Raw genomic sequence first — 22920 nt, 5'->3', positions numbered from 1 at the left:
AATTTTTAATAACTCTTGTTTTTTATGTTGCAGGTTAGACGAGCATGTAATAAGCACACATACGTGCTGCACGAACAGCGTGAGCTGGAGCTGGATTTTGTATTTATTGCCACGCACCACGGACATTATCAACCGAAATACAGGTTCGTACGATATTTATTTGCATGAGAGATTACACATTGCCTTGTACGGTGACAATAATTCTTAATAATTCTTGTTTTTTATGTTGCAGGTTAAACGAGCATGTAATAAACACACATACGTGCTGCACGAACAGCGTGAGCTGGAGCTGGATTTTGTATTTATTGCCACGCACCACGGACATTGTCAATTGAAATACAGGTTCGTACGATATTTATTTGTATGAGAGACTACATTTTTTACATTTTTATTTACATTTTTACGTTTTGACACTTTGGTACTTTTATTTTTGTTTTTGTTGTTCTTATTTCTTTCTTTATTTAAATCGTATTATTTGCATATGTTATTGTGCATATTTTATCTTTTTTTATTACTATTTTCCCCGTTTGTATTTTCTTTATTTTCTTTTTGAGATTCTTGAAGTAAACATTAAAAAGCGTCAGGTTCTTTGGACATTTTTATCTCACTCCGAAATTCGTCCAAAGTTTCTCTGATTCTTTTTCTTATTTTAATTAAATTTCTTGTTTCTTTGTATACTTTCATAACTTTTTTACTTAAAATATTTCTTATTTTTATTTCTCTCAATATAGTATTAAATTTGCTTCTATATTTCCTACCAAAAGCTGCCTTAATATGTACAACGAATGCAAAAACTTTTTTTTTCTTTTTTGTTAACTGTGTCCTTACATATACTGCATTAATCGTTCCTCTCTCTTTTCTGAATCTGAATTACATTTTGTGTAACTTTTTTTATAACTTCTTTTTTTTCGTTAAAGATGCTTGCATATATTTTATATGCCGAATTCAATAGGGTTATTTCTTAAAAATTTTTGGCGTTGCTCTTTTTGCTTTTGTTACAAATCGAATATATAATTCCTTTTCTTTATTTTTTTGAACATCCTCTTTTGTTTTTTACATTATTTAGTATCTTTTATAATACCTGTTCTATTTTTTTGGCATATACTTCCATACTTCGTCATATAATCTGTTTTTTTTGGCGCTTTTTCTACTTTTATTATAATTAATAAAGTGTTTTATAGTTGATGTTTAAATACTTTTGTGGGCTATTAATGTACACATACTCATACATACAGCGCATATGTAAATAAATGATTTTTTTTTTTTTACGTTTATTATGTTAACAAAAATAAGATAATTTAAAATGGATAAAAAACGGAAAAGAAAAGACATTGCATTTATGTCTAAACGACATATGAACAGACTAATTCTACAAGAATCACAAAATGTTTCAAATGCATTATTTAGTTCAAGTGTAACATTATATAATAATGTTCAATGTAAATCTACAGAAGATTTACACATGGAAACACATCTGGAAAATTGTACAGATTCAAGTATAAAACAAAAAAAGAAAATGATTTATTTCACGAGGTGTAAAACGTTATCGATTTCTGTCATTCAGAAACTAACACAAAATCAGATAATGAAAATGTAATAGAAGATGGTATAAAAAAAATTCTTGCTACCTGGGCAGTACAATATCAAATTTCGCATAAGGCTCTAACAGCATTGCTTCAGAAAATAGATAATCATTCATGTTTTTCATTATTACCTTCGGATGCACGTTCGTTATTGAAAACTCCGAGAAATCAAGAAGTACGCTTGGTTCCACCAGGAACTTACTGTCATTTTGGATTGAAAAAAGGAATATTAAATATATTAACCGGTATCAAGGAAAATGTTGGAAGTATCAACATAGCTGTAAATATTGATGGATTACCAAATTCAAAATCATCCAAACAACAATTCTGGCCCATACTTGGTTCAATTCTTTCGTACAGTAATGTATTTGCAATTGGAATTTATTATGGTCATGAAAAACCTGCAGACGTAAATAATTTTTTAAAAGATTTTGTAAATGAGGCAACTGAAATATGCACAAATGGAATTGATATTAAAGGTCGTAATATACAATGCAGAATAAAAGCTTTAATTTGTGATACACCAACAAAAGCTTTTGTTTTATGTATTAAAGGACATACTGGATATTCAAGCTGCACGAAGTGCAGTACAGAAGGAGAATATGTACAAAATCGTTTATGTTTCCCAGAAATTGATGCGCCACTAAGAGCGGATGAAGATTTTATTCAAAAAGTAGATGATAGCTTTCACAAAGCTAACTTAAAATGCAGCTTACTGCAAATACCTTATTTCAAGCCTGTTTTAAATGTTCCGCTTGATTATATGCACTTATTGTGTTTGGGAATAATGCGCAAATTAATATACATGTGGTTAGATGGAGATTTATATTGACGGTTACAACATAGAGCAATTGAAGAAATATCGACACGTTTAACAACTGAAATAAAATCATCGATACCTACAGAGTTTGCCAGAAAACCACGAAGAATAGAAAATGTAAAACTATGGAAAGCCACAGAATTCAGGTTAATACTGTTGTATACAGAACCAATAGCTTTTAAAGGCATATTAAAAAAAAACTTGTACACTCATTTCATGACTTTACATGTCATTATAAGAATCTTATGTTCAAACAATATACGTTATGAATATCTAGATTACGTTCAAGATTTGGTACGGTTTTTTATTAAAACATTTGTCAAACTGTATAACATGTACAACGTGTCACACAATGTTCACAGTCTCATACATATTGTGAACGATGTCAGACAATTTGGATCTCTTGACAACTTTAGTGCCTTTAAATTTGAAAACTACATGCAAGTGTTGAAAAACTATCTGAGAAAAGCGGATAAACCTTTAGAGCAAATTGTACGAAGATACATGGAAGAAGAAATTAATTTAAATACTGCACCGATTGATTCATTGGATTCAGAACACAATTTATTGTCATCACATACCGATGGTCCTCTTTTACGTTATTGCAATAATCCACAATATAAAGTTGTTAAATTCAAAGGATTAACATTTAAAGCTAAAACACTTGCTGATAGTTGTTGTGGTTTGAGTTGTGGTGCTATAGTATGTATTGAAAATGTGACTCACTGTACAAAACAAAATATTCTTGTCATTATCGGATACCAATTTTTGGATAAAAAAGATTTGTTTATTACTCCTTGCCAATCTTCGTTGCTTGGAATTTATTCTGTGAAATCTTACTCTGATTTGAAATGCTGGTCATTAACAAATGTTATTGAAAAATATGTCAAGTTTTCTCTCGAAAATTCAACATATGCAGTTTTTCCATTACTACACTTTTAATGACAAATGAACATTGATATTTATCTACGCAGAATGGGTGAAAAATATGCAATCGTAGAATTCGAAGATGGATTACAAGTTATACCAAGTAAATGGTTTAATGCAGACTTAAGTGGAGCTTACTGGCCAACATTTACAACCTTAAACAACAAGCGTTACGATAAAGCTGTTAAATTGATGGAGGATTCAAAATGTACGTGGGTGCAATATCCCATTGTGAAAATTTATGGAACATACAGTAAGTAGCACACAGCTATAGTATAAAATTATTTTTTATTTATTATTTTTTACTGTTTGCATTGTACCTACTTATTTTATTAATATAATAAATTGTGTTTTTTAGATAATTACGAATTGGCAAGAAGAAAGTTAAAAGATGCTGAATTATTATCTGATATTAATTCTGGAAGTGACGTCCAAGAAAATTTGAAAAAGTCAAGAAAAATCAGAGCAGCTAAAACATTTAACGACTCCAGTAACGACGAATTATGCCCCGTCTCGTCCGGATGGATACTTGTAGTAGCGTTCCGCTGCTGCTCACTTACAACAGGCTAGTTCAGCTAAAAAATTTAGGATGGCACCCCGCGCGGCGCCGCGTGCGCCACTCCCGCGCACGCACCGACCCAACCGTCATTGTTTTTCCTGTTGCGTTCGCTTGCACAGGTTACAGGTTTCTTCATCGTGATTTCTTCGTTATTATTAGCTTCCATTATGGGTAAGCATTCGCATAAATCCCGAAAGAGGAGACATTCCTCGTCGGAGAGCCGTCTCAATGATATCGAGGAGAAAATCGCGCGGATCATGGATTTCATGACACGTGTAGCAGATGAGGTTAGCTCGTCTCGCCGTTCTCCATCCGTCTCATCGGGATCGCACGTCTCCGTGCAGGAAGCCGGGATGGAACAGCCGGCGGCTTCAACGGTTATTGTACCCCAGGCGGGGGCATCTGAGTGCTCGGTTACACCGGCACCGCCACAAGGTGTGTACAGACATGCTGGTTCTGCATTTGCGAAATGCAGGCGGCATAATGTCGCACTCTTTAGTCCATCTCGTGATGATGATTGGACAGTTCATTTTGCAGCTGCGGCGGAGGTTGCTGAGGAAGGAGAGCTGGCGTCACCTGAGGACCAAGCAGGCATTGGCTTATATAGCTTAGGGGAGGCACTCTCAGACATGCTTAGACCGGAGGTCCAGCCGTCTTTATCTTCTGAAGCTCGTTTGGCCCTGTGCAAAATCAGAGATGCTGGAAAAATAATGGCAGACCTGTTTTTCCGTATATCGCTGCATCGAAGAGCGCAGTTTACTTCGGTCCTGAACTTGGTAGCAAAATCGACAGCCGATGCTCTCCCCGCAGACAATTTTCTGTTTGGCTCAACTTTTGGGGAGGAGATTAAGAAGGCCAGCTCGATGCAGAAATGCTCTAAAGATATTGTCAGGGCTGCTCCGTCATTCTCTAGGAAGCCTTTGCAGTCGCTTCAGACTTCTCAAACACCTTCCGCCAAGTCGGGAAACTCCCGTGCCCCTCCGAGGTCGTCGAGGACAACACCGCGGAAACCTGGGGCGCAGAATGTCCGCCAGAAGACCACCCACCGTTCCAGGTCTCGTTCGAGGAGACGCCACTAGAACAGGTAATCTTAGGGGGCAGACTATCTTATTTCCTTCCTAGATGGAAGAGAATCACGTGTGATCCAGTGATTTTAGAAGCCATTGCTGGGTATAGGCTACCGTTTAGACACGTTCCCCCTTGTCAGCGTTCTGAACCTTCCGTCCACCTTGACAATTTGGAAGAACAAGCCTGCGCCAACGAAATTGACAGGTTAATTAAGGAGGGAGCGGTGGAAGCAGTAAACGATTGTGAGGGACAATACTTATCTCCGTTTTTTGTCCTCAGGAAATCCTCAGGAGGTTGGAGATTTATCCTAAATTTGAAAAATTTAAATAATTTCCTTATTGTCCCCCATTTTAAAATGGAAGACTGGAAAACCGTAATTCGTTTACTTTCTCCAGGAGATTTTTTAGCTTCTATAGATTTGAAGGATGCTTATCTGCTCGTTGCTGTAGATCATGAGGACAGAAAATACTTGCGTTTTAGATTCAGGGGCCAGCTTTATCAATTTCGTATCATTCCTTTTGGCCTGGCATCGGCTCCTTATATTTTTACCAGAATTCTGAAACCAGTGTTATGTTCACTTAGAGGGAAAGGATTATTCTCGGTAGCCTATTTAGATGATTTTTTGCTTATAGCCCCGTCATATAAGCAATGTTATGAAAACATTATTGTTACAACGAATCTGCTTTCGGATTTAGGTTTTTTTAATTAACCGGGAAAAAAAGTATGCTTAAGCCAGCAAGATCTTGTCGTTTTTTAGGTTTTCTTTTTAACACAGAATCCTTTTCTATCTCTATACCGCCGGATAAGAGATCTCGTTTATTAGAATTGGTCAGGTCTACCTTTTCAAAGAAAAGTTGCAAGATTCGTTTTTTCGCAAGTGTTATAGGATCTCTAATTTCAATTTGCCCGGCAGTGCCTTATGGTATGCTATATACCAAGATTTTAGAAAGAGAAAAATTCTTGGCTCTTTCTGAGGCAGATGATGACTTCGAAGCGCGAATGAGCCTGCCAGCCTCCATTAGGGACGATCTCCTTTGGTGGAAGGCGACGTTGGAGGATGATTCTCAATGTAATAAGATTAGGTCCGGGCGTTTTGAACAAGAAATCTATACGGACGCTTCTCTTACAGGATGGGGCGCAGTCTGTGGAGGATACCGCACCCACGGGTTTTGGACTAAGGAAGATAAGAGATTTCACATTAATTATCTGGAACTCTTAGCTGCATTTTACGGTTTGAAATGTTTCGCTTCGCAGTTGACGAATATAGATATTCTCCTTAGAATGGATAACTCTACGGCTATTGCGTATATAAATCGTATGGGTTCGATTAGGTTTCCACATCTCTCAGACTTAGCTAGAAAGATTTGGCTTTGGTGCGAGAACCGTAACATATTTATTTTTGCGTCATATATTCCGTCCGCACAGAACGTTGAAGCAGACGCTGAATCACGTACGGTTTCAGACGAAACAGAATGGTCTTTGGGACAAGTCTTTTTTGAAGAAATTGAGGCTCACTTTGGTCGCTTTGATATCGATCTGTTCGCCACGCATATTAATGCTAAGTGTAGACGTTTCGTTTCTTGGCGACCTGATCCTCAGGCAACGACAGTGGATGCTTTTTCCATAGACTGGAATGATTTGTTTTTCTACGCTTTCCCTCCTTTTATTCTCATCTTAAAATGCCTAAGAAAGATAATTGCAGACAAAGCGGAGGGTGTCTTACTTGTTCCATGGTGGCCAACCCAGCCATGGTTTCCTTTGTTGCAACGTATGTCTATTGATCAACCGATTCGTTTTAAACCTAATAGTAATTTGCCATCTTCCCCTTTTAGAGAGATTCACCCGAATTGGCGGAAGATTTCCCTGGTGGCCGTGAAGTTATCCGCCAGGCATTTTTAAACAAGGGCTCTCCTCCGGCAGCCGTGGAAACGATGCTGGCGTCCATCACAGCGGGCACAATAGCGCAATACGCAAAACCACTCCGTTTATGGTGGTTGTTTTGCCGACAGAACCGAATAGATCACTTCTCACCACCTATCAACTCCTTTTTAGCCTTTTTATCTACCGTGCTATCTAACAGCCGGTCCTATGCTTCTGTAAACCTACATAGATCGGCGGTATCGCTAATTTCGGTAGACGGGGTTGGTTCGCACCCTTTGATTAAAAGATTTTTTAGAGGTGTAGCAGCTTTAAAACCACAGCGACCGCGTTATGAGTTCGTCTGGGAACCTACCCCAGTGATTGAATACTTAGCCTCACTGCATCCGCTGGAAAGCCTCTTTGGAACTCCTTTCCAAAAAACTAATCACCCTATTGGCATTATCAACAGCCCAAAGGATGCAAACTTTCGCCGCTTTTCGATTAAAAAATATTATTTTTTCGGAGTCTCTAGTTATTAAGGTCCCGGACAGACTTAAAACGTCGGGTATTGGTAGGGCTTAACCTCTACTGAGCTTTAAACCGTTTACGGCCCGTCCGGAGTTATGCATTTTTTCAATAGTAAGGCATTACTTGGAGGTCACTAGACCCCTTCGGAAAGAAGGTGGTGAGGAGTTTTTTATTTCGTTTCGTCCACCCTTCCTCCCAGTGTCGTCCCAAACTCTGGCTCGTTGGGTGAAAACCATTTTGACAGCGTCTGGCGTAGATACCTCGGTTTTTTCGGCACATTCTACCCGCCACTCGGCTACTTCTTTTGCAGCCCAAAAGGGCGTCAGCCTGGAGGAAATTAGACGCACCGCAGGTTGGAGTAGCGCCTCCAACGTTTTTGCTCGTTTTTATAATCGACCCATAATAGAGAACTCCTTTCAAGCCTCTATTCTTAATTCTCATTAAGCGTTTTTATTTTATCGTGTTTGCACAAAGCGTTTATGTTTGTAATCTTAAGTTCTGACATCCCTGCGTTAATTTTTCTTTTCTGCGATTGTGAGTTTGGTTTTCTTTTTAGTTCCATGAGGATTAAAGGCTGCATTTCTTGACTATGTCACAGAATGATTTTCTCCCCTTCTCTCCTTGTTGTTCCTACCTTTGGTGTGTGTTAGGGATACAAATCTGTAGGTTGAACATCTACAAGTATCCATCCGGACGAGACGGGGCATAATTGAGAAATTGAACGAACTTACCTAGTGAAGTTCAATTACAATTATGCTTGTCTCGTCCGGATGGAGATTCCCTCCCTCCCAACCCCAGGGGTTTTTTCTTTCCTCAGATTTGTATGTGTTAAACTAATGACGGTTGGGTCGGTGCGTGCGCGGGAGTGGCGCACGCGGCGCCGCGCGGGGTGCCATCCTAAATTTTTTAGCTGAACTAGCCTGTTGTAAGTGAGCAGCAGCGGAACGCTACTACAAGTATCCATCCGGACGAGACAAGCATAATTGTAATCGAACTTCACTAGGTAAGTTCGTTCAATTTCTCAATTATCAGACGACCTGGTATTGACAGACATTCCACAATTTCCTACCAAACGTTTCAAAACTGCCGAAAATAGACTTACACCGTTCAAAAATAACAAGAATTTGCAAATAGGTAAAAAGTATTGATAATAGATTATACATATGTAATAATATTGTTAAAATTAAATGTTAATTTATGAATTACAGATCACCATTTCTCAGAAGGAGTAAAACAAAACAAAAAATTTCTGAAAACAAATACATGAGCCTAGTAAGTCACATTTTTATTCAACAACGTTATTGCGTTAGAAATAGTATAATACTAAAATTTATATTTACAGATATACTCAAAAATGAAAATGTGCCACATACATCTACTACATCCGATTCTTATCTAAATATGCCAATATGTTCAGAAACAGAGACATCAAATGTATTGGTAATTAATGAAGAAGGTAAAAAACACGTAATTGTAGTTAATAATTTGAATATTTTCTTATACATTAACAATTGTAAAGATTATTCAACAGAACGCTTTAAGTTTGTATTTATTGAAATATTAATTTTCAGATTTGTATTTGAATGAACAAAACCTGGATACATGTGTTGCATCATTTGTTGTAAATGAACAAAATATTCCAAACGTATTAATACAAAATAGCAAATCTCTTCTTTCGCAGCCTTCAAATGTCTCTGTTAACAACATAGGTAATTAATGTAACTGAACATTTTTTATTAATTTAAAATTCAGTGAATATTAATTTAAAAATGATTTATTTATGATTATTTTTCTCTTTTATGTGTTCCAGAAACGGATAATTTTCAACGATTTGTAATAAAAAAATTTGTGGCCATTGAATTAAAAATAAATGCTATTAAAAGGCATCAAAAGCTTATTCTGGAAAAACTTCCATTTAATAACAACGAAGACAAAGAAAATATTGACGTATCACACGATTTTCCGTTAAAAAATGAAAACGATCTCCAAGATATGGAAAATAAATTACAAGACAATGAAGTCTACAGAAAACAACTGGTAAGTCCATTACGATTATCTAATAATATCAATTTAATCTAAAGTTAAAATTTTGTACTAATATTATTTAATATTACAGAATAAACAATTGTCTCGCGTAACATGTCGCGACATAAAAACATCATGTATCCATTTGATGAGAAAAGTATTTTCAAATTATTTAGCAGCAAATTACAGCTGGTATGGAGCCAAAAAGAAATAAAAATTCTCGCAATTATAAATCTGTAAAGTAATTATGTGTGAGTAAAATTAATTTACTTTGACAACGTACTTTGATTAACATTTATTTATGAGAATTTAAATAAACATTATGTGTTTTTGTAGGTGCAATAAGAAGACTACATGATAATGCGACGGACGAAGATATTTCAAGTCCCATCAAAATATGGTTGGCCCATGCCAAAGGACGTCTGGAGAAAGAAAGAAAATGAAATAAATTAGTCTTTCGATTTACACTAATATCTCCGGTGGGTGCTGGGACTGTCACTTTCGAGTGGCAGAGTCCGCACCGGTGATATTAGTGTAAAACGAACGACTGCTATGTTCTTTTTCAATAGTTTTGTACTCAATAAGGAATATTCTTTCGTATCGATTGGTGACTGTTTATCGGCAAACACAGAAACATGTTACAGTAACGTAAATTATCTTAACGTAATCTAATATGTAATTTTCGTTAAAATTCAAGCGCAAAATTTGGAATGCCGCGTATATATTTTAATTTGTCGTTACTTAGAAAAGATGTTACATGTATAAGGTATAATATGAGATTGTTAGATAGTTTTACACTAGTCTGAAAAGTACTTCGAATTATATATAATTATTACGATAATATTTATGTTTTCTGTTATTAAAATGCGATTCTAAATTTTGTTTTACAGTAATTAACAGAAGTATAGTAACAGTTAATGGTTATTTTGAAACTATTTTATTTTTATGCGGCGTTGTATTGTAAGAATAAGCTGATAGGTGCTAAGATCGCTACATGAAAGTAACAGAGTCGCACCGGTGATGTTGATGTAAAACGAACGACTGTTTTGTTCTTCTTTGAGGATTTTGTAATGAAAATGTAACATAAGAATTGTAATAGGATTTTTTGTTATTTATAATTTTAATGCATAAAAGAAACAATATAAATGCAATATAAAATTTATAATAAAGTAATATATTCATTAAATTTCAATTTAATTTTATTTAATTTAACCTAACCTAGTAATAAATTAAAAATAATTAGATCGAGATCTAGAGCAGCCTTCTCCGCTCCTATTCTTTCCTCTAAAAATTCTACTTTACTTCTGACTGCGAGGTAATAAAACGTTAACGTGTAATCGATCACGTTATTGCGCCCGAGCAATGTGAACGTAAAAGAAAAGTGTGGCAATATCTCTCAAACATTTGTAGTTGTTATTATTCCTAAATTCAATGTAATTGTCTTTGCAGGAACAGATCTGCTGGTTTCGGCAAAATGCATTCGGAATACAGTCGACGTCGTATTTACACTGGGAGAATGTTTCTGAAATAAGAGAAAAAGAAAAGGATATTTATCTTGTTTAGAAAATAATTACTTATAAGGTAAAATCTAGATACATATATATCGTTTGTGCCCTTAGGCCCGGTTTCGTGAAACGCAAAAATCTAATTGGTCGACTAACTTTCAGAGTTGCAACTGATGTTTTATAAAACTGATGTATTTTTGACATTAATTTTATATGCGGCAGTTGCAGCCCTGAAAGTTAACCGACCGATTGAATTAACTTCGCGTTCATCGTGTTGGTGTAACCGGACCTCAATCAACAATTTTTGTGGCTACCTCGTGACAGAAAGAAAAGAAAAAAAAAGCAAAAAGAAAGGGGAAATTAAGCGTAAAATTGTATTCACGTCTAATTAAAAAAAAGTAAAGAGAGACGTCAGCGGATACGTGACGTAATCGGCTTTATTCGCTGGTCAATTAACCGTGACGCAACTAGCACGGTCGGATAATCGATTAGGTACGATCCGTAAAGGATGAACGATCGAAGGAGCCTTGCGTTTTACGAGCTTCCGACATGCAAGACGTAACCGCCTCGTCCTTATTGATTAATGAAAGCCGAATTGCGCCACGATATCACCGACGTCGTTTCGTCTTGAGCTTACGGTTGCTGCGATTAGCGTTAACGCGGTCGCCGCATCGCGGGGGCAGGTAGTCCTCGTTGCCGGTGACGTAGGTGATTGTCGCGCAGACAGTAACGGGTACGAAGATGAGCAGCCCCGTGAAACCGTATACCGTCCACGTTCCGGTCATCCTCGCGACAGCGGATTAACGCCGCATACGGGACGTTTCATCATCGCCGCCGCCACTGACTTGTTGTCATTTTCAGATGCCGCGCGGGAGAGACGGGGAATCGCCCGGCCGATTGTCTTGATCGCTCGAAGGCCGCCACGTCACGATTCCCGACAGCCTCGACTCCCCTGTTCAGCTCACGACGATGATCGCATGATCCCCTCGTCCGTTCAATTGTTGGGCGATCGTAGGCAGGGAGACCCGGATACACCCTCGGGTGAACATCATCAAGGCGTACCCTGATCACCTATATCCGTCGCCTCTTCCTCACTTATCCCAGGTGTGGCATCGATCACCGTCGGTTCTTGACAAATCAATCTGGAACGTCACTCTTCGGATTTACGTAAGTTTATTAGACACGTCTCACGCGATAAAAGATCGTGAGATTTTGACTTTGTTTTCTCTGATGTAGTCGGATTGATTCTCGACTTTTTAACAACTAATTAATCTATCTTTTGTTTAAAGAATTAATTGAAATGTCGATTCACTGTCTTCATCGATGGAGTTAAAATTGGTACCGTAGCAGAGAGTTAACTAATTTCCAACGTAAGAGATCTTTCTTTCGCTGCAATTTGCAGACAGACCCTCGCGGTAGATAATAATCGCATGCGAGCAAGTTTGTCGCTATAGCATTATTTTGTTTTGTCGATTTTGTGAATACGATGCATTACAGTGTAAATGTGTACATATCGCGTATTCATTGACGGTAATCGCTGAGAATGGTTTCGCGCGCGTCGAATTGTCAACGAGTAACAGGTGTTAAATCGTCCTAACGCATCCCGGTCCCGTTCGATTTTAATTAAAATCACAACGTCTAATGTCTAACACGCGCAAATGCTCGACGTGTTCTTCAAGAAACGTCATCCTTCCGTTGGTCGACGGGAGCACTAGCCGCGGAAAGAATTACGCGCGAGAGCAACCAAGCGGGCCCTTTGATTTTCTTGGAACACGATACGCTTTACTTCGCAAACTCAGCGTTGCTTCTCTTCTGCGTTAATAGTTCGATAGTTAATAGTTTGATTTATATTTCACCGGATTATGCAAATGCTTCGCAAAAACTTCCGCCTTTGCGCTTCCTACAAGCGTGGACACTCCGAGCGTTCACCAGCGGCTTTTCAATGCCGCAGGTCTGTCGACACAAAACCGTGGGCGAAGTTGTCCGCTTGGACTTTCAATGACGGTCCCGGGAACGCGCTCGAAGGTCGATCGCGGCGAACAACAAAACGAGTTTAGCGCCCTACGTTTCTATAGTTTCGGTTTACGTTGCGCAACGCGGTGCTACATCGCACAACAGCAGAAGCCATTGTTGTGCCCAAGAGTACCGTATTACGAGCGAAAACCATTCGAACGATAAATGCACGTGATTTCTGTGATTTCTTGCTCGAACGTGATTGATGCGACATGGTCCATTTATAGACAATAATTTAAAAAATAATAATAATTAAAAAAAGAAATAAAAATAAATAATTTAAATGAGGAATTTGAATGAAAAGAGATCGAATAATTAGATCGAATTAAATTGGTCCCTTCGGTAATTACTCCTAGATCGTATTGACGACGTTAGTGACATAATTAAAACGGCAGTTAATTTAATGGTCTAATCTTATTTACGCAATATCTAACATTTCGTACAATTACGAGCTTTGTTGAAGACTCACGTATGTTGTAATCTCATTTCCAAAACACATTGTTAAATCGAATAACAGGCGGCCGTAGGGAACAGACTCTTTGTTCTTTAATTATGAGCGGCTCTACTCGACATTCACCTAACTGTGAGAATCAGGAGCGTAGATCCGGTCTCCACGACTCCGCAATCTCCGCGATTTTTCGTGGAGGAGAGGAAAAGATTACTGGGTCATAAAAATACTGTCCTTAAAACAGTCGTGCCTGCGATTTTGTCTTTTTTTTCAAATTGAAACACGACAGTTCAATTAGTCAGTAGAAAGTCGCTTTATCATTTACAACAATTATTTTATAGGGAGCTCTGATCAATTAATCTCCGATCAAAATCTGACAAGTAAAAAATTAATTTTGCGTCTTGCTTAATTATCCGGCATGTTAAAATTATGGTATTGACTTTAACTTTTATTTAAATTATTGAGCAACACTTAATTTATATTCTTACAAAGTTTATATAATTAATATTAAGTCACGAGTGGACTAAACTAATGTTTTTTTGTATCTACTTAATTTTATCAGTACGCACTATTTCTCGATATATTTTTGAAACTATTTCATAACTTGATAATCAGTTTGATTTTTACATCCATGTTATAATTTTATATTTCAAGCATTTGTTGTATTAATTACTATTTTAAAGCAATTGTATTTTTAACTCACATCTCTTTCACAATATCGCACCTGTTTTTTTTTTTTATTAACACGTAATATTTTTGCAGTGTTCCTTGATATTTGTCTCCAAGATTGCGATGTTCCCGGATGACACTTTACAACTCACGCCGACAAAACGGATGCTCACGCTAGCTGTGCGCGTTGGCGACTGCACTCCAAGCGGTCCAAGTCAAGTCCATGACTCCATACAGCTAAAGCAAGGCAAAACGCTATTGACAGACCAACGTTTCGCAGCTCCCTCGCTGAAGGCTTCTTCCACTGACGCTATCTCCATTCTTCGAGGGATTCGCCCTTATCGACAGTCTAGGTAAGAAACTTTTTTACAACAAAACTAATAATAATGGCTTACAACTTTCTCGCAAATATAGATTTAAACATTCATATTTGTTGATTCGTAATGTACTTTAAATATAGTGTACTTAAAGTATGTACTTAAAGTATAGTGATATTTATTTAAATAATCTAATTGAAACAATAAAAGATTTTATTAATTAAATTTAATAAATAATCGAGTATTCTTCTTGAAAGAATTATATTGTTTTACGAGAAGCAATACATTGCTACCATAAGAGAGACTAATGACAAGGACGAGAAAAGCTTCAAACCTGCAAACATAAATTACAATGAGCTAGAATTTGCTTAATAAGTACGAGTAAAATTAAAATTATACTTTTTTATGTTTTATGAAATTGTGAAAAGCGCGCCAACGTCACCCATTGCTCAACGATCAATTTTTGAATGGATCATTCTTGGACCTGTTCATGTGACCAGCTCAGTATCCTGTTGTTTTTATCAATCACTAATGCAAAAGGAAGACGCTCTTTATGAATTGTTTACTCGAGTTTGGATTCAAGAGAAGTTACCTTTGTCTGTTCAGCCCTCACTCACACAAATGGAAAAGGAATGTGAAGCTCATTTTCAATCAACTTACACAAGAGATTCAGCTGAAAGATATGTGGTGCGAATACCGCTCATTTGCTTAACATCTGCCTTGGGACAATCCAAGCAAATAGCGTCTCAATGCCTGGAGATTGCTTCGTCGATTAAGTTGAGGCACCCAATACAATCAACTCTACAGAAAATTCTTGCAAGAATATGAGGAGCTCGGCCATATGCGGAGAGTGGCGAACGATGATTCCAATTCCTTGGGTAACCTGGCACATAACACTTCGGTGTCAAGAGGGTTAAGGGTCCAAAATGCGGTCTCGTCTGACGTCTCATCTGTGTATTGCCCTTATTATCTACCTCATCATGGAGTGTTACGACCAGACAGCTCAACGACGAAGCTCAGGGTAGTTTACAACGGCTCAAACCCATCATCATCGTGTTGTAACCCGACAGCGCACGCTGGTCATTGACCACCGCATGCGCCACATTTTTATACACAACTCAGCAGATTGCCAAACTGTTGGAATCTGCTGAGCCTAAGAATCCGTCTTGTCAGCCTTTCGACATCGCGCGCTATCAGCAGAAGGCAGTAGGGCACGCGGCCACTTTCTTCTGTTATTTCGCTGACAAGACCGAAAATAATAATATATAATGCACGAGCTCCGAAGCTCGTGCAAGTCAGTCGAAGTATACGAGGTAGCGTCCCGTAACTCCAACGCCGAGAGTCAAGGAAGAATAAATACTTCAACGAATATATCAAACTACCACAATTTATTTTACACCAACTCCATTCGGAACGTGTATATTCGAAGGACGGACCCCGTGCACCGCTCCGGTGCAACAATCGGGCAAATCAGTTAATGATATTATGCACACTGGTGCAAATTTACTACCAAACATCATGGATGTGCTCATTTGGATTCGACGCCATCGTCATGTTTTTGCCACCGACATCACAAAGATGTACCGACAAATTCAAGTACATCCAGACGACTGGGACTTACAACGTATTCTCTGAGTGGACGATCAGTTCAATGAAGTCTCTTTTCATCTTACGACTGTTACATATGGCACTCGAGCTGCTTCCTTTCTTGCAACTAGAGTTCTTCTTCAACTTGTTGAAGATGAAGGCAGGTCGTTTCCTCTAGCAGTGCCGTCTATAACAAATGGTCGATATGTTGATGACATCTTCGGTGGAGCGGATACAATTAACGAATTAACGGCAGTAGCTCAAGATGTACTCGGCTTGTGCAATGCGGGCAGATTTCCTCTCGCAAAGTGGCACGCAACGGATAATCAGCTGCTTTCTAACATTTCAATTCTGAACTCAAAAGCGAAAGATTCAATGGTATCACTCGACAACTGCGAAACCAAATTACTCGGATTAAAATGGATGCCTCATAAGGATCAGTTCATCTTCTCGTCTAAGTTCGACTCACCTCCGAATCAGTTCACCAAACGCCTTGTATTATCTAAAGTGGCTCAGATATTTGATCCTCTTGGCTTTGTCTCACCGGTGGTTATCAGAGCAAAGGTTTTCATGCAGAAGCTCTGGTTGCTCAAGCTCAGCTGGGATGATCTTTTACCAGCCTCAGTCAACTCACGGTGGCTCTTATTAAGGACTCAACTCAACTCGCTCGCGAGCATCTCAATTCCGCGATGGTTAAACACATGGAGTGAGTCAGCAGTGGAACTTCATGGATTTGCCGACGCATCTCAATTAACCATGGGAGCAGTTATTTATTTAACTGTTAGCTCGCCGTCCTCAGAAAAATCATCAGCCTTAGTATGTTCCAAAACTAAGGTAGCATCTTTGAAGAAACTTACTATACCTCGGCTCGAGCTCACAGCAGCACTCATGCTCACCAAGCTTGTATCTCACATAACAGCCACATTGAAGCTCAAGGTAGGCGCAACTCATCTGTGGACGGATTCTCAAGTTACGCTCACGTGGATCAAGTCACAAGCATCACGCTGGAAAGATTACGTCAGAAACAAAGTCGCGCAAATACAAGAACTGGGCCCGACTGTTACCTGGCATCATGTTCCTGGCACAATGAATCCAGCAGACTGTGCGTCTCGAGGTGTTATAACCGAACAGCTCAAGGATCATCCATTGTGGTGGACCGGGCCACAGTGGCTCACGCAAGATTACAATTCATGGCCAAGTCAACCAGAATTGTCGTCATCTGCTGGCAGCTCTGAAGCTCGGCTGGTGTGACATTAATTGCCACATCTTCATCACCATCTGAGCACTGGGAGTTAGTTTTTCAGTACTCATCATTACACAAATTACTTCGAATTACTGCACTCTGTTCTAGCTTTATCAATCGGCTCAGTCGCTCGATTAATTCACCTCCAGTTTAAATCTCAGCTCAAAACTTGGAACAAGCGAAGCTCTTTTGGATTAAGGCTACTCAAGCAACATACTTTGCTCATGAATTAAAGTTGCTCACTCGGGGATCGCATCTACCTGCTGCACATGCATTTTCTCGACTTACTGCGTTTATTGACGACTCAGGAGTAGTTAGAGTTGGAAGACGGTTTGATAAAGCACCGCTCAGTTACAAAGAACGACATCCGGCGATTCTTCCAAGGAACTCACAATTGTCAGCTTTCATCATTGATCAAGCTCACAAAGTAACTCTTCACGGTGGCACCCAGCTTACGCTCTCAAAAATTCGCCAAAACTACTGGATAATTGGCGGAAGGGCTCCAGTTAAAGCTCACATTTTGCGTTGCGTGCCATGTGCTCGCCAAAGAGGCGTTCGAGCTCAACAACTTTTGGGTCAGCTTCCGTTGTCAAGAGTTACACCATCAAGACCTTTCTAACACACTGGAGTAATTTATGCCGGACCAATTCAACTCAAAACATGGAAGGACAGAGGAGCTAAAGTTCATAAGGGATGGATCTGCGTCTTTGTCTGTTTTACAACATCAGCGGTTCATTTAGAAGTCGTTACTGATTACGCCACTGATGGATTTCTTGCAGCTTATCGAAGATTCTCATTACGCAGAGGAACTGCTCAAGTATTATATTCAGACTGCGGAACAAATTTCATCGGCGCAGATATGGCTCTCAAGAAACTCTTCAAAGATAGCTCACAAGAACATAAAAACCTCATACAGAATTTATCAAAGGAAAGTACATTATGGAGGTTCAACTCTCCTGCCTCTCCTCATATGGGTGAAAAATGAGAGGCAGTAGTTAAATCTGTCAAATTCCATCTACGACGCATTATTAGAGAAACCCTGCTCACATTTGAAGAGTATGCAATATTGCTGGCTCAAATCGAGGCAATTCTCAATTTTCGACCACTGGAACCGCACAGTGATGATCCAGATGATGTATCAGCGCTCACGCCGGGACACTTTCTTATCGGCTCCGCTCTCAATGCAATGCCAGAGCCATCATTGCTTCATCTTCCTACATCAAGATTGTCACGATGGCAGCTCATTCAACAACGAGTTTAGCATTTCTGGACCCAGTGGTCATCTCATTATTTGCAGAGACAACAAGCAATATCAAAATGGCATCATCCATCAAACTTTCGTCAAGGTCGGATCATTGGTGTTGCTCACGGATGAAAGGCTTCCTCCTTCAAGGTGGCCCTTAGCCAGAGTACTGGAATTACACCCAGAAACGGATGGACTTACCAGGATTGTGACGATCAAGACAGCAACGACAACGCTCACTCGTCCAATCGTCAAGCTTGCCCCGTTACCGGATCGCTCATAAACTTTACATCAGCATTTCTGCTGATGGCGGGCAGAATGTTCGCGATTTAACGGGCCCGCTCAGTGAGACCGCGCTTTCAATTAGTGTCGCGCAAAATTACGCGATGGCACCACGTTATGGACCGGTAATTTATCGATAATCCGCGCCACGTGCGGCTTTTGCCGGTTCTAATCCTTCTTCTTGTTCCGAAAGTCAGTGCGTACAGACGGCTCTCGATGTGTCTTGGCAATCTCATAGTTTTTTGTGGTGATAGCTCAGTAGTAAAGTAACCGGTGGTAGTTTAGGGAGTGCAAGAATCTTTTTCATTCATTGTCAACACAGTCGGCTCACGAAAAGTACGGATACAGCTTCACTGTCCGTGCACGTGATTGCAACGTGCTCGAGCACACGCTCACGGCGTTCTCGCTACGCGCGCTCATTTTTGCGGAATACACCTCATTCTTTTAGACTGCTCTTCGTGTGTTAATCACCGTGCCGGTTTGCTCATTGCTCATTTAATTAATTAAGGACCGCTCATATCGTGTAGAAAGACACCGCGCGCGACGCAATCATCCTGGTGGCACGTGGCCCATTCCGGCCATCAGGTTGACTCGGCTGCTCTCGTGATAAGTTTCCGCGCTGCCCGTTTGATCTCGGGCATTCTCATGTAAATAGACTCAGTTCTGTTACAGAAGCAAAAATGATTATTGCTTATATACAAAATGCGCCAAAAATAATTTTATATACTTAATAATTTTCGTAGACGATCTTTTAATTTGTGGAAATAATCAAAGTAAAATAGATCGAATAAAAGGTAAATTGTCTGAAAGATTTTCAATGAAAGATCTAGGAAAAATTAATACGTATTTGGGAATTAACATAAAATACGACAATATAAATAAAAGAATGACTTTAGACCAACAAAAATATATTTAAACGAAAATTTTTGTTTCGAATGTTTTTATGACAAATACCACCCAGGGATATGCGATGTTAAAAATTAATAATATTGTTTTTATGTATATATGATTACTAAAATAAATAACTTTGTAAAAAAATATAATCTTGCGTTATTTTTATTTCTTCTTTTTATATAATAATGTAATAATAATATAAGATAATAATAAGATAATAATTGTTAAATTTTATACCAAAATGTGAAAATTTAAAAAAAAAAAAAAAAAAAAAAAAATACATAACGGGAATCGAACCAGTGATTCCGCGCTTACTAGACCTGCGCCGCCCGCTCTGGACTACCACGCTGCTTCGAAAGTAAGTGTTACTGTTCTGTACTTATAGACATACGAAATATTTAAACTAACTTTTCTCTCTTATTTTTGAGTAGTGCGTCGAATGGCTTTACCAAGTATCTCTAGGAACACCAATCTTCAAACCCTGCAAGTTTGAAGAAAATCGGTGTTCCGTTGAGAGTGGCCTCCCCTTGTTAAATTGATAAATAAAATATTAAACGTACATATTCTTTAAGTAAATAAGTTCATATAACATTGTACTATTTTTTGTAAAACACATAAATTTAAGGAGGTGTGTTAGATTATAAGTAAATGTATGATGTGTGTAAGTGTGTGTGGAGATTATGTGAAGGTAAGAAGAACGGAACAAAAGAAAGTGACCGATAAAGATAAGATTTAAGAAAAGATAATTTGAATCAGCGAAACATCGCACAAAGCAGAGAGTAAGAACTCCCACTACGCACACATGTAGTAAGGACCGTCTCGGTCTATAAAGATTTAATATTCGGTAGTCAGACAGATTAGAAACAAGTTCATATGTAATAAAAAAAAATAAAATAAAAATTTTTTAATCAAATATATTTATTTAACCACGAATCCTAACAATATATTATAACTAATATAATGCTAAGACGTTGTAATAGTCTTGAAGCGTAGCCTGGTAATAGCAAATGCATCCAGCTTGGTGAAGGGAATGTACTAAAATAGAAAATATATATTGTTAAAAGATTTGAATTTGATGATTAATTATGTCACCGTCGCGGGGGCAGCACCTCGTGGCCGATCGCCGGCGACGGATCGATATCGATCTGTCGTTCGATAATTACCTCCGATTCTCGAAGGCGTTGCCGGCTTGAGACTTTTCATTGTTCGTTCAGCTGTGCCTAGCATCGTCTCGTGTGCAACAACGTGCAGTGTGCTACTCTTGGAAATATTACTCATCGTGCGACTCATCAGGAAAATTCAACACTTTGTCTCCAGTGCAACTCATTCAGAGCATCCTCGCCGTGTGCAACACGCCAGCAATCGTCTGGAAGACATCACCCTGCAGCACGAGACGTGTTGAACCTCGTGCTTAGTAACTCGTCTGATCTCGCAGCGTGATCTCACGATTAATAGAATTGTGATTCGGTAAACTCAGTGCGGGAATTCAAAGACAATTAAAAGGACTATCGACTCAGGACTAACTCACGCTTGGAAACTCATTTATAGAATCAGTGCGGATCTCACAAGGCGAACACGTTCTCACCGCGTGTCTCCGCGTACCTCGCGCATTCGAAGGACTTTCACCCGCCTTTTCGTACAAAATAAAACCGGCCACGACTGCGAAACATCCCCGCGGCGTTTTGTGTAAAATTCTCATTGCTGTAAAACTCATTTTTTATACGTATATTATAAAATAAATAGAAATAACATCCACATAACTACTTCATATTTATAATTTACCTTATTAACCAGCCAATTTATTCCATTAATACATCTGCAATGTAACAAAGAAATACATTAATAAATATAATTATTCTTTTAATTTTAATCTTAGTTTAAATACTATATACTTATGTTATATTGGTGATGGAAAATTATAATCGTTCCATAGAGTGCCACCTTCAAGATGTTCAACCTAAAATAGAAATTATTATAATTAAAAATAAATTAAATTTTTATACCTTACATACATATAGAACATACATACCTAATAATTTGGTATAAGGGGAGCATTGTACGCTTTACAATATATCCTGTAACATATAGAGTAGTTAGACTCTTTCAAATACAATTAAAATTTTACAATAATAAACCATTGTAGCGCTTGCGCCATCTCGGCAGGAAACGAAAGAATCTTAGATCTAGGAGCTTAAAAACTAGAGTCTTTTATTCGCTAATATGTACAAACTATATACATTCTTATCTTTGGCAATTCGTTTAAATCGCGCTCCATCAGGGCGCTTTCCAAAAGTGGTTAAGGCGAGAGCGAGGTTATACTCGCCTCTCCCGGTAGGAGATGTGGGGAGCCGTCAGCGTGACCCTGATCGGCCCCCACTGTTCATCCCCCGGGTAAAGGATGGGTTCGGACTCGGAGGCGGAAGATGTAGCCCACGGGTCCGTTTGGGTGCCCGCGTTGGTCTGCCTCGGAGGGGGCGCTGCGACCGTCGCAGGGAGGTTCTCCGTCTGGGTACCCTGGGACACCGGCAGTGGTTGCGGCGTGCCAGGCACTCGGTACCTAGGACTGGTGAGCCGATAGGTCCGTATGTCGCCCGGCAGCAATGCGACTTTCGGCGGCCTGGTGAACCGAGGTGGTGGCAGCCGCAATGCGCACGGTGTCCAGGGCCGGAACTCCAGCGGTGGCAGCTTCGGTCCCGGTGGTGGTCCAACGATCCGCGGCGGCTCCAAGACCAGTGGTTGCCCCGGCGGGAAGATCTTCACCTTGAGTATCCTGGGCCGCTCCGGGCTGGTCGTGCTGTCCGGAGATCCTGCAGCGATGGCTTCCTCCGGGTCCAGCTTCTCCTGGTCCTAATCCGCTTTGTTGGTCCAGCCGGAAGATCTGCCGACATATCTCTGCCGCTGGTTCTCTTGGCATCGACCCCCCTCCCCTTGCAGGAGTAACTTCCAGGGTGGAGAGTTATCCGCAATTATATTCAAAATACTTCTCGCAATACAAGCTAGTCTGGCACTATCTAGTGATGTGCTCTAGATTCGCTTTTTGGCTCGAAGCGAGGACCGGTTCCGATCCTTCGCCTTATATAGTATCCTTAAGATGATTTGACTTGCGAGAAAGCCGCGCTCCAAGCGGCGAGCGTTTAATTAAATGTGTCGAACGGGTTGCCGTTCGGTGGGCGCTTGTGGTGGTGTATATCACCGCCACAACCATTATTACATACCGTTAAAGATCTGCTGTATTAACTCCATAATAACGTAATTCTTTACCCTACCCTGTGATTGACTGATCTTATTGCTATCCTAAAACAAATAAAAATAATTAAACAAAACACTTTTACAAATATATACAAAACAT

At 39.2% G+C, this 22920-nt stretch overlaps 1 protein-coding gene and 1 pseudogene across 1 annotated transcript; both read left to right on the top strand.

The window, feature by feature from the left end:
- Positions 1–24: 24 nt before the first annotated feature.
- LOC139112648 (uncharacterized) lies at positions 25–3345 on the top strand (annotated as a pseudogene).
- Positions 3346–15807: 12462 nt separating this feature from the next.
- Positions 15808–18678, top strand: LOC139112647 (uncharacterized). Its single transcript, XM_070673727.1, has 5 exons — positions 15808–15946; positions 16064–17154; positions 17352–17727; positions 17881–18126; positions 18185–18678. Exons 1-5 carry the CDS (start codon positions 15808–15810, stop codon positions 18676–18678), a joined length of 2346 nt encoding a protein of 781 aa, XP_070529828.1.
- Positions 18679–22920: the final 4242 nt, after the last annotated feature.

Source organism: Cardiocondyla obscurior, unplaced genomic scaffold (genome assembly GCF_019399895.1).
Source record: "Cardiocondyla obscurior isolate alpha-2009 unplaced genomic scaffold, Cobs3.1 scaffold33_214576_698314, whole genome shotgun sequence".
Taxonomy (NCBI): Eukaryota; Metazoa; Arthropoda; class Insecta; order Hymenoptera; family Formicidae; genus Cardiocondyla; species Cardiocondyla obscurior.
The sequence above is the reverse complement of the archived record's forward strand: the minus strand, read 5'-3'. Positions and strand labels throughout refer to the sequence as shown.

Excerpts from the sequence above, each read along its gene's own strand:
- LOC139112647 (XM_070673727.1), top strand. The coding sequence starts at position 15,808 with ATGCACACTGGTGCAAATTTACTACCAAACATCATGGATGTGCTCATT. Across the intron at positions 15,947-16,063 it reads AGACGACTGGGACTTACAAC|ATGAAGGCAGGTCGTTTCCT; the intron begins GTATTCTCTGAG and ends AACTTGTTGAAG. Across the intron at positions 18,127-18,184 it reads TCCTGCCTCTCCTCATATGG|AGAAACCCTGCTCACATTTG; the intron begins GTGAAAAATGAG and ends ACGCATTATTAG.